This window comes from Triturus cristatus, chromosome 5_1 (genome assembly GCF_964204655.1).
Source record: "Triturus cristatus chromosome 5_1, aTriCri1.1, whole genome shotgun sequence".
NCBI classification, from domain to species: domain Eukaryota; kingdom Metazoa; phylum Chordata; class Amphibia; order Caudata; family Salamandridae; genus Triturus; species Triturus cristatus.
This window is the reverse complement of record NC_140587.1, coordinates 387,019,342-387,032,360: the sequence shown is the minus strand read 5'-3', so window position 1 is coordinate 387,032,360 and position 13,019 is coordinate 387,019,342. Positions and strand designations below refer to the sequence as shown.

The window sequence follows — 13,019 nt, the reverse complement described above, 5'->3', positions numbered from 1 at the left end:
ACATGAACAAAGACACATTTCCGTCATGCAGGACAGTGTAGATACCACTCTCCCAACATGCTATCTTGCAAGAAACTCCAACAGAAGCCACCACCGATTGTGTATCTTCTTACAAAAGTATAGGGAATAGGTATGTACATCCATCTAACTCTAAACTTGCTTAGCATTAGATAATTTTAGTTAGTCAATTCTCATTGCATACTTACTTACATACATCCTACCAAGATGATTCCTGAAATAGTCTGCTTATAAAGTTTGATTTGTCAGGGGCCAAAAGGCAAGAAATTCACAAAAGTTTCTATAAAAGTGGGTGATGCATAAAGCCACAATGCACTTAAAGAGGCTCTTTGAACTCCCTCTTCATACACCTAAAACAAACATAAAAGCCATGTATATACAGAACCTTTATAGGCATAAATTAGAATGATCCTCTCAAATAGTATTGTTTGGCAAGAGATACTATCCTTTCCGTAAACAATTCACAAGCTACTCACAGTCCAGGCATATTTATCGCAACTTCATTGTGCTACCATCCACCTGCAGCTAACAATACCAGACAAGTTGGAGCTCAAGTATTCAAACTTTTCAAATGTCTACTCACTTTTTAAGATGACCCCAATCAGATCTTACTATACAATTCAATCCTCTACATACCAGCTCATGATGGCTGTTTACCTCCCACTCAAAGCATGTCCCTCTTCCTATATTTCACCATGACAGACATCTAGTTAAATAAATTATCATACAGATATATATGTTACCATCCTTCCCTGAATTAACCAATACAAAAACTCAGTCGATGGAATGTACTCAAATAATTATAAGGGTGTGTCATAATCTACAAACATAGGACCAAAGCCAACACTACCACAATTTTCTATATCTGACCAAACAATGTCGCTCACCTTCATACACATAATTCTCAGCATCTCCACATCCCCAGACCAGTTAAAGACATATATTCTTCCTTCTTCATGTTGGGTATTACTTTTGGAACAGATCTTGTTACTTCGACTAGAATTTTGAGGACCGCTTTCTCAAAAATGTCTACCTTCGGTTTGACCATATCTCGACTTGGGAAAAACCTAGAAGGGGGTTTAAAACCCAATCTGTTATCTTCCCCACTTCATCATGTGGCCGATGCATACTTATATTTTCTTTAGTCTCACTTTACTTTTCTGACCCGGAACAAACAATAAACCTCCTTACAATCCTGCAGTTTGTGTAATCTACTCTCTCCCGCTACTCAAAATTCAGTCCCAAAACAGCTCTCGGCGAGGTTACTGATTTTAGGAAGTTGCATATGGTCGGGTCAAGTGAGAAGCTTATTCAGTTCCATATTCCCTTGGGCCTGAGGAAATTCTTGCATGCCATTCTGAGCGCAATCTGTGCCTGAGTGACTTCCACTGCTCTTGGCTATCACGGTGCTCAATTAAGGAGCAGATATATTATGCAGCTCTGTAACGCAATGAGTCGGGCTTTACTATTACTTTAGACTTCCTCATCACAAGCATGCGATGCTCTAGGGGTGTAGGGGTGATGATGGAACACAGATTTTTCTGGGTTGTATGTTCACTTGTGAAGGAATAGTGGGCACCTTATTTCTAACAATCGATCCAGTCCTTATCGAATAGAGGTAAAGAATGTTTTGGACGAGTTGGGGTTAGACATAAAACCACTTCCCTTAATTAGCCTAATGGTACGATAAAATGATATAATAGTCATCAAAAATAGTGTCAAGTTAGTGTTTAAAAGTAATACTAAGTACTAGGAAGTACAATTAGCCCACACTATATGGGCATTCAGAGTATCTAATAATGCTGCAACTGCATTATCACATTTTGTTATTATGAGCTGTAGGAAACGTGGGCCTAACTATAATCCTGGATGATTGTTTAAAGCAAATGTTGAATTATGGTGTTGAGAAAGTTCTGGAAAAAATGGTGTGACTGAGAATAAAAGTAAGTTGCAACATGATTATAAACATAACTTCAAACCTGTCGATATTCAGGTGAGACTATAGGTTTGTGTTAAAAGAAATCAAATGGAAAAAAGGGAATAGCCTACTTTATGAACCAATGGAGGTCGGTGAAGTTTAGAAAATGGTGTGTGTTGAGTAATGGGAAAGTGTGGAACCTCAAAAGCGTGGCTAGCCGTTATGATGAAGGGTGGCAAACAACCCAACTGGAAACTATGATATAGTGAATGTTAGATGACATCACTGTGTTGCACTGGGTTCCACGTGTTGCTAGTACATTTTGTGAACCACTGAATGAGGGAGTGTGTGGTGGTGAAAAAACTTTGGTACCTGAGGGGCATGTATCAGAGTTTTGAGAAACTATGTAGAAGACCACTGTGGTGAGTCTGTTTTTTAAATGATTTAATTTATTATTGTGCTTGTTATCTACTTTAAGGGTAATATGTATCTATATTTTTATTACTTCTATTTTATCCCTTCGATCTGTTATTTCTCATATTTTTGGCTATGGAATGCAGTTATTGAAAGTAGGAATTCCATAGGTGACCTGATGTAATTCTGAATGACAGTGGCAGTGCAAAGAGGCTAGGCTGTGTGTTATGGACAGTTACTGTTGTGAAGAAGCAGAAAAAAGTTATTGGAATACTATCGGGTACGTAATTATCAAACGCCACACTGCTCCCTTGTTTTTTCTTTTTTATACTTCTTTGTCTGCAGTCTGATGGTGTCCTGGCTGCGGGTGTGCTGAGAACCACCAGAGAGGATGAGCAGGGGTGCTCGTCTTGATGGCCCTAACTAGGGTGAAACTGGTTTTGAGTTGCTTGTGTTCCATTTCCGAAAATACCTGGCCTGGCAGTTTGGGCTGTACTGTTTCCATTGGAAAAGGGTCAAGACTGATTTGCATATGAGTGAGACCAGACTGAGGTGGCATATTGTGCAAAGTAACAATGGACTGGGATGTGCCGGAGTAATTAACTGTGGTTGAGATTAATTCAAGCATTCCACCCATCACTTTTTTGTCTACTTCGGTGCTTAAGGCTAATGAGAATATAATCCATAAAAGGAGTTCTTTATCTTTATATAAATACATTTTCATTTTCAATTATGTTCATGTGGGGTTCTTCGATTGCAGCCTCTCAGACCTAATGACAAGTAAATGCTGCTAGTTGGTGTGCTTGTTTCCAGGTTAAATTCACCTAGGGGACACCTATGGAATGCTTAACCGCTGTAGCAACACTTTCTCCTCCCTAGTTGCCTATTTGTATTCACTCAGTGGGTCATATTGAGTGTTAGGTCACCAATTTGTTTTTCTTGTCCATATTGGTTGCAGAGCAAAGTATCTAACAGAATAAATCCCATCAGACAAGATTAATAGAACTGGTGAAAATGCCTCTTCCAGCAATTGAATTTCACTTCACACTGTTTATTTACCTTTATTTGACACTTAATTTGAACCCAAAACCAAACAGCAGTGCCTCCCGAGGATCACTATTTCTATGGTTTTATGTTTAAATAGCATACGCCTTCCGCTATTTCCATTGCTTTTTTTTTTAAATGGCATACTGCTTCTTAAAAGCTTTTCTGTAACCCATATATATCACAGCCCTTTCGATAATTTGTTGCAGATATAATGGGCTATGCCTGTTGATGGGGAGCAGGGGAATTTGTTTGCCCACCTTATGTTAGGCAGCTGTTGTTCTATCTTCTAATGTAATCTCTGCAGGGGGAATCTGAGGTGGAGACCTCATGAGAAAGCAAGGGTGGTTGAGTCTGCTCTTCTATCATATTCAGTGTCTTTAATAGCTACAATGAAGCCATGAATTTGTGTATTCATATTAACTAGTGGAAGGGCTCAAATTTTGTTTGGCTGCTGCCTTTCAAACAAGTAATTGCTAGAAAGAAAACTTTACAGACAGTTTGTGAGCCACGCATACATATTTGCTTGCAGCCAATGTATGCATTTTTGCCCGTTGAATCGGATCCTTTTAATGCACCAAGATTAACCTAGAGACTCCTTCTAGATAATAGTGCATCACAGGCCTTGGGTTCTATGTGTTACTGAAAACCTCAGCATTTTTATTGACCTCCCAAAGTGATCACTTACAGTTAAATCAGTTTTTGTTGGAGTAATGTGAATTTGTAGCTTGCTATGTGTACGGTTAGCTGCACTATTCAGACTTCCTCTTTGCTCACTTTGCTATTATGAGCCCAAACAGCACGTTCCCTGCTGCTTTATTTGCTGTATATTAATGAAAGCCTTGCCAGTAATCAGTGGTCATAGACTATCTCAATAATGGGCCAAAGCACAAATCATTCAAGTCAAATAAAACTTTATTCTCCAATATTGACCATAAAAGCACATTTACACACACCAAGAGTAAAAAGTTAAAAACGTATACAATACTTGGTAAAAGGGCAGATCCAGTAATTCATATAAAGTTACCATGTATGGGTATCTAAGCCCTGATATATATTGGCTTTAATGAAATGTAAAAACCGAGGTCAAAACTACTGCACTTTCATAGACCTGGTTAAAGTGCATTCTTTACAGTACTGGCAAATAATTAAAAACCATGCCCAATAAAATATGGCAATTCTATGGTATGTTCAATGCACGATCAATTTTTTTCTTTCTTCGTAAGGCTCCTGTTAAAAAAACTTGCAACCCCGAAGCATATCAAAGGTGAAGACCACATTTGCAGATATATCAGAGCTGGCCACACTTGTGCAAAATTACAATGTTTTAAGAGTGGTAGAATGTATTTTATCCAAAGATCATTATAAAATCCGCAGAAAAACAGTGTAAAAGATCTTGGTCTGAGAAATCATCACAAGAGCAGGCCTTTAGGGCCGCTGGCTTAGAAAAACCCTTGGGGACCGTGAGACATCAGTGAATACAATTAAACCTAAATCTGGTTAAAAGAAAGCAGTGGTGTCGATTTTTAATATAAGACCAAAAAGGTTGTTCTAGGGTCCCAGGAATCAAAATTAAGTATTGTCGTATTCACTATTTTCCCTTTCCACATCCTCTTGGCTAGACATTGCCTTGTAATTAATTTCAACTCACCAGGGTGCATCTGTCTGGGATATGTAAAAAGCTCAGGGCACCCTATATTCGCTAGCTGCTGTGAGATGTAACCCAGCCAAGGAACGTCAGCGGCCCTATCAAGCCTCATGCAATCTTCTGAAACAAATTGGTTCAGGGTAGGAGTGGGGCTAGACCATATTTTTAACCACCATATTAAAGGGCCACTGCTATGCGATCAGAAATGTAACCCTGCCCTAGTTCTTCATGCACCATAAAAGATGGGGTGCTGGGGGTACAGAGAAAAGTTTCCGTAAGTATTTATTTTCAGCCCTCTGCAAATCGCTGGCCTCCTTATAGCCCCATACTTCGTTGCCATACGTGGCCATTGGTATACATTTATCATTAAGGACCTTCAGTAGAGGTCGTAATGGTTTGCTCCCCAGTCTCCTTGTAAAATCCATAGTCTCTCCTGCCGATCTGGACAGGGTGGTTTTTTTTGTAGTCTTCGCTGAGCTACCCATGACCCTTTTTCGTCAAACAAAATGCCCAAATGTAGCAACATTTGTCAGTTCCCCACCTTTGCATAAAAGCATGCGCTTGTCACACTTTGTTACTGGACGGCATTATGGGCGACTTCGAGAAATTAATGGAGAGGTCAAGTGAAACCATAAAATCAATAAAAGTGTTTACAAGTCTTTGCAGCCCCATTGGTGTCCTTATGAGTAAAACTACATTGTCTGCATATAAAAAAGCAGGGATGAGTTTAGAGCCTGCTCTAGGGATATCTTTGCTAACAGATGACAGGGTAGCCCCCAGATTGTTAATATATAAGGTAAACAAGACCGGGGCCAAGATATATCCCTGTCTCACCCATCACTTAACATCCCAGGATTCTGTAAGGGAACCATTTTCATTGTATCTGGTCGAGGCAGTCAAGTTTAGGTGGGACCAGTGCGGGAAATCATTTATAATGACAGGCTTTACTAGGGTTTTTTCTTAATCATTATTTGAAATAGCTTATTGAGGTTGCGTTTTAGGTTGTGCACCCGTGTAGATAGTTTTGCTAGCTTTTTTGTAGCTTGCCAAGTTTTTGGAACCCATACAAGAGGAACATCAGAGTTGGAATGTGAAGTGTTCTTCTGAGAAGCAGGTAAGAGTTTAGAGTGCACTACCTCCCACGAGCAAACAGTTTTCTTCCTAGAGTGGCTCAAATTGATGTGTTGGTTCTGTAGGACTGTGTAACACAATTTCTGTCAAGTAAATCCATATAATCTCTTCTGGATAGAAGAGGCAGTCACATTCATTAACATCATGAAAGGTAAAAGAGGTAGATGGAACAAATGCTGACTGTCTGGCAATTCAAAGGTATGTTCAACGTTTCTACTTACCAATCAGAGAAAAGGGCCTCATATTTGACACAGAAGATAAACAACGTATTCTTAAAAGTGAAACTGCTCATGTGCAAAGATATAACAGTGAGTTGATGGCAACCACCTACACATGAGTGTTTCTCCCACCTAATCGTATTTGTCAACATTCAGGGTATAATTAGGTTCACTGGTATTTGAGGGCCACAAATTAAATTTCTTTTGTATTGTGCACAGTGAGGCATGCTGGAATCCAAAGATACAATGTGATGCTCCTTATTTGGGACTGTTGTCCCAGGGGCCCTTTTGCGTGTTTGAGATTCCGAAATAAGTTCAATCTGTTGAATGTGATTCAGTCGTGTTGGTGCTGTCCCTAAAACAGTCTCTGTGTGTGCTAATGTGTTCACATTATGGGCATAGCCATTTTAGACCTCTTTTCTAAGGGTGGTCTAGCCTTTCTTTCCCTTATCTCTACATTATGTCAAATCTCCTATATGTTTCCCCAATTGTAAGGGACCTTCTCAGGCAGTTTGGGCTGAACTGTTACTGTTGGAGCAGATCTATGTCTGATTTGCACAACTGGTTTCTGTCTTAAAGTAGCATAGTGGGCAAAATATATGAACTGAAATGCGCCCAGAGTAATTGTAATGTCTATGCTTGTGTGCAAACATAAACAGAAAGATGAAGAAAAATCAAAATCCTCCAGGGGCTCTGAGTGAATGACACAAGTTCTATATCAAAACAAACAGCAAGTGGGAAAATACACTCAAATTATCAGCATAAATGAAAAATATCTGGTCTTTGCCCATGTTCTTCCAGGAGTGACTTTGCGATCCGTCACATAGCAATTAGAGAGCCCCTATGTTGGTTTTAGAGACAGTACGCCTTCCCTGGTACCACTGAAACAGAAGCTTTGCATTCTGACTGATTAAAGAAAGTGGGCTATTCTGAATTGGGCCAAGGTGACCAATTCCTTGGGGGTCTTCCACGGAATTCCATTATTATGCAGTGATACCCACTTTAGTGACACCCAGATATGGCAACGTGCATTAGACGTGCCTGAAAAAAAAGTTTTAGAAACACTTTGCCATACGAATTTCTGATTTTTGTTCTAGAAGATAACCTATACCTCACATTTTCAGAGGATCCCAAGATGTCACCAGGAAGATCTTAATATGTATACCTAGCCGCTCACTCGTTTTATAATGTATTTGATGGGTTCCAGCACATAGGCAGACACTGCAGAAGACTGCACATTTGTATTGTGACGCTGGTTGCACTTTGACTGCATTTGAAGTGTACTAGTGCTGACCATTAGTGCTTTCTAGTGTTGGCTCTCCTTATTTTAGCACAGTGGTCTGTTCATGGATGATAGGAGTGCTGATTTAAGGAAGCATGTGAAGCATGTGAGTGCTGAGGTAGGTGTGCGGACCTCAGTGGAGATCCAAAGTGAGGTAGAAAAGGCAAAGATTTGTTCACTTTATAGTAGGCTACAAAGGTGCAATAGTGTTTTTGGTATCAAGTCTTGTGAAAAGTGGCATTATAAAAAACATACGTGTTTACTTCAGATAGCCATACGCAAGTTCTCACGAACCTGTACATTTTATTTGAAATTTTAGAAGTTGAAGACCTATTTATTTTTAAATTTGCATTGATCAGGACCATAACATTTTGTAAACGTACCATTTAAATGTGCATGTTTGCTAACACAGTAAAGCATACATGGTGACTCAATGTAAAGACCTTCCAAAGAGATTTCTGAGACCAACAATCCACTTGTTTGTTCTTCATTTTAATTCATATTATTTCACAGCTTTGAATTCATTTTTTCAATGTGAAATGGTCATAACTAATGTTCTTGTTTTATTTTAGGGCACAGTTAGTGGTGTACTGCTTGTGACACCAAATAATATAATGTTCGATCCTCATAAAACGGATCCCTTGGTACAAGCGAATGGCTGTGAGGAATACGGGATTATGTGTCCAATGGAAGAAGTGACATCAGCTGCCATGTACAAAGAAATTGTGGATGACAAAATAAAGGATTCATTTCCAATGTAAGATGGAGTGTTTAATTTAAAAATGTGTTTTTGCTTAAAATCTCGCTACACTCCTAATGTTACACCGACATCAAAAATCTTTATTCGGAATAAAAGTCCATAATAGAGCACACAATCCTTAAGAACACAATACTAATAAACAAAAGATATAAGCATGCCAGATTAAAACCATTCGATTGTCACTTTAAAGGTACATAGCGGTTTGTACAATTCATGATGTGTGGGCATTAATTGCATAACAGTAAAAATAAATCCTCTTCCTGAGATGATTGTAGCATGTCTATCCAAAGTTTGATCACAGATATTCCAGTAACATCGGCATACATTTTTGTTTTTAAAACTGAGTAAAATAATATTAAAAAATTATTAAAATTCAGACCAGTCATGAATCATATACGACGCATAAAAGAAATTTCGGTTACAATTGTCAGGAGGCTAACCTTTTGTTCTTCAGCCTCCATATGTTCAGTAAAAAGCTAGAAACGTCAAAAACAATAGGTTGTCTTACATCAGTTATAAGTACACGGATTGCTGTACCCTAAATTGCGGCAAAGTGGTAAAATACATTTTCTTCTAATCCCGACATATGAAGGGAAAACGATTAGTACATGGACAATGATTTCAGATGCTTCGGGGCAGAAGGGACAGTTCCTGTCAGTTGCATTGGATGCATGTAACCATTTGGCCGTAACTGACCATAGAGACAGGGTCACAAACCGAAAATTCATGTAGAGTGTTTTGGCTTGGGGAGGTTCAAGCTCATCAATGTGTCCTTCTGCAGTGTAGCTATCTCTGTGTTCTAGGAAGGCAGTAGTGAGGCATCCCAATCTAGCAGTACCCAATGTTAAGTTATCAATGTACTTCCAGTATAGATACTTTAGTGCTGTTCTTTTTTTGAATTTTTTTAAATTCCGGTGCTATCTTGGGAGTAAGCCTAAGGTTCCCACACCTCATTTCACTTAACAGACGTTGAACATATTTGAACCAGGGTATTCTGGAAACACTGGACTGCCTCAAAACATCCTCTATATCCTGTTGATATGGCATCAGTGCTGGGGTGTAGTGGTCTCAGCCCCACCCTGTTAGAAAGAGGTCTAAGACCCTCTTTGAGCCGAAAGGGAATTAGATAGGTGCAAGCCAGGAGACCATTGTGATGGCGTGGGAACTTGTTCAACTTTTGCCAAGCTTCCAATGTCCATGGTACTCAAAGTTCCTCACAATAAATAGTGGCCCCTAGTGTTTGAAGAGTGTATATTTGAAGTGTGGGGTGGGGGCAATAGGGCGAACGGGGTAATCATGATGAAACCTACCTCAAGATACCCATCTTGAGTCTTGTGTATTTGTGGTATCCAGTCAAAATGTTTGAAGATTCTAATCCCTAAATTTTCAAATACATGAGCTCTCTCCAGAGGGACACATCAAGAGACTGGAGGAGAGCAGATGTATAGGGGTTGAAAACCATACATTTAGTCTTGCCGAGACTGACCTCCAGGCCTCTCTATTCGCAAAATATTCCAAATTAGTCTAAAAGCATCTGAGTCCCCATTGGGGATTTGGTAATTAAAAGCGTATTGACCGTAAACAAGAGGGCCGGGACCTTTCTATTGGCAAGGAGCGGGCGTTGTCACCAAAACCATACTGAGATACTAAATCATTAAATTATAGCAGGAAAAGGGTGGAAGCAAGCACACACCCTTGCCTCACACCCCTTGTAACTGGTAGAGGTAATGTTAATGCTACCATGGGACCACATCTAATCTGGGTTTAGTTATTGGAATGTAACCTGATAATGATATTGAGGAGTTATTTTGGGACACCCAAATCGATCATGACTGTCCAAAGAGAAGCCCTAGGTACCAGGTCAAAGGCTGACCAGAGATCCACATAAAGTCGCCCTCCCCCCAAGATTACTGGTTTCCAATAAATCAGCTGGAGGCAAAACACCTGATCTATGATGCTAAGGGCGACCTAAACCCAGCTTGCAATGGGGTCAGCAAATCCACATCCATCATCCAGTCCTGTAGCCTCCCAAGTATAATCCTACAAAAGGCATTTTCTGAGCTGTCAAACAGGCTAATAGGCCTGTAGTTTCAGGGAAGATCCCTTGCCTCCTATTAATATACTGTGATAATCTCAGCCCCAGCCTCATTATACAGTTAAAGAACAAAAGGAGATAGGGTCTCCAGATAACCTTCTCAGCCTTACAGACGCTCCTGGGGATTTTATCTAGACTGGGAACTTTACTCTGTGATATCTAATTGATGGCTTTATTAACTACATCGGCTGTGATTGTCCTGTCTTCAGAAGCAGTACAGATGTGCGTACTGACCAAATATAAACCACTATCCTCACACGCAGGGAAATGCATACTGGTGACAGTAGAGTAAAGTTTGGAAAAGTGATCTACCCATGCAGATATGTTGCTATCAATGAGTGTGTTCGTATTGGGTGACTGTTTGCTAGTTTTCTCCAGAAGGAGCTCTGACCCTTCCTCTTGACAGCATTTAGCATGGCCTACCAGTTAGCAAACACCCAGTTTCTCTTGGCCTGCTTTCTAGCAGCTTTGCAGCGGGACCTAGCTGCATGTATCAGTCTCCTGTTACCACCATTAATAGCAGCAGCGAGGACTTGCCTTGAAGATCTGCAAGATTTAGAGTATCAGAGGACCTTTTTGTCTCTCTTGGTTAAAGCCGATGTTAAAAAAGGAGCAGGTTTGCGAGGGAGGAAAACATGGCGTTATAAATCACACAAATTTTCCCCAAGGTGTCTGTATGTGACAAGTTCAATCCTCTGCCTGTAGCACCTCTAAGCTTGATAGGTGGAAGTGTTAACGCTTTGACCAGCCAAATTGTATCCTCCTCCCCAGTTAGGTTCTCAGACTCAATGCCCAATGGCACAAAGTTACAGTTGTAGTCACCCGCCGCTGTTTTAAGACCACTAACAGGGAGGGCCCTTCTAAAGGTGCAATAATGTTTTTAGTATCCAGTCTTGTGAAATTTGGCATTATAAAGAACAGATGTATATACTTCAGAAAGCCATACATAACTTGTCACAATCCTGTATATTTTATTTGAAATTTTGGAAGTTGAAGAAATATTTATTTTTAAATTTGTATTGATCAGGACCATAAACTTTTGTAAACGTACCATTTAAATGTGCCTGATTGCTAACTACATTAACATAGTGAAGCATACATAGTGACTCGATATAAAGACCTTCCAAAGAGATTAGGTCAGTAATGGATAATTCCTCCTTCATACCCCCATGCCTATAGTAAACATTATAACCACACAAAGAGGTTCCCAATGGGAACTCTTTATGAACACCCAAGACATTGTGCAAACCTAAGTCAATAGTTTTAGCCACCGATGTAGATTTGATCCAGGTTTCCAGGCCCCCGGAAGGTTACTTTTTCCCTGAGGTTAGTGCAAATAAATCAAAACAAATTAACCCTGAATAAAACTGTGGGGTCAAAGCCCATGTCTCTTGAAAAAAACATATATCAAAAGTGTCAATGAATTTGCACCAATCTGAATGCAACAGCTTAGCCACCAAGCCAGCAAGGTTCCAAGAGAGAACGTCAGTGCTCAGGGATTGTCAATCCAGCTCATTTAGGCCTTTCAATGGTGAAAATCTGTTATGATATGGAATACCCAGATCGAACCTCTGGGGCACGGGTTGTGGCCATGGGGTCGGTGCTGGAACTAAGTTGCCTATTAGATGCCTATTAAAGAATTCCAATGGCAAAACATTGACGGCCCCATCACTTCGCTATTTCACCTGATGGCTCAAAATCCATTTGGCTATGGATGGATTTCTAAAGTTAATAGTAACACAGTCCCAATGGCTTGATTTCTTCAAAGGAGCGATCCTGCTCACACTCCATCATCATGATGTTACAATAGTCTGCCATGGAAATGTATGTGTGGAGGGATAACCAGTGTGATACTTTATTTTTGAGTTGGAGAAAGGACTCTTTATCGTGGTCAACCAAGCCAGGCACGTTCTCCAGATCAACAGCGACACAGCCACATTCCGGGGGCAGATTAACACGGGGAAGGAGGGTCTTGTTGCCAGGAATTGGTTCTGCGTTCATCGGTGTTGACTGTAGGCCTGGTGACTCCTCTGACCAGCTATGCCATAGCCCAGGTTAACAGTGCGAGACCGTCTTTCAAAGTACAAACCAGGGTTTGGTATGGGCTAGAAGCCGAGGGGCCAGGAACCGTACCAGTGCCTTTCAGATAAGGTAGACTGTGCTATTGTGAGCGTAGTGGGCGTGCCCTCAGTGACCACAGTAACTGCCTGGGACTCCTATGATGCAGAGATTTTAAAAATCAAACTTCCGATTCAATTTTATCACGACTGTCGAGTCTCAAGACCAGATGAGCTCTGTGAATGTCCGTAAATAATGATAGCAAAGGGGCCTAGGTTGGCACGTTTGTGGCAATATGGGAGCTATCACTTTGGACAAAAGAGGGGCCAGGATCCTGATCAGTAGATCTCTTGTGACTAATAAAGGGCACATTTCTACTTTTACGCTTGTTTGAAACCAGGGCTAGGTCCAGATACTGACTCCTGCAATGAGG

The 13,019-nt window shown here is 40.3% G+C and overlaps 1 protein-coding gene across 9 annotated transcripts in view; it reads left to right on the top strand.

Moving 5' to 3' along the window:
* Window positions 1-13,019, top strand: part of OXR1 (oxidation resistance 1) — a 1,797,650-nt gene that overhangs the window by 1,384,979 nt on the left and 399,652 nt on the right. For all 9 annotated transcript variants that reach the window (XM_085605104.1, XM_085605101.1, XM_085605099.1 and 6 more), the window contains one exon: window positions 8,246-8,430. In XM_085605104.1, coding sequence (XP_085461230.1) covers window positions 8,246-8,430 — 185 coding nt within the window. The remainder of the gene's footprint in view (window positions 1-8,245; window positions 8,431-13,019) is intronic.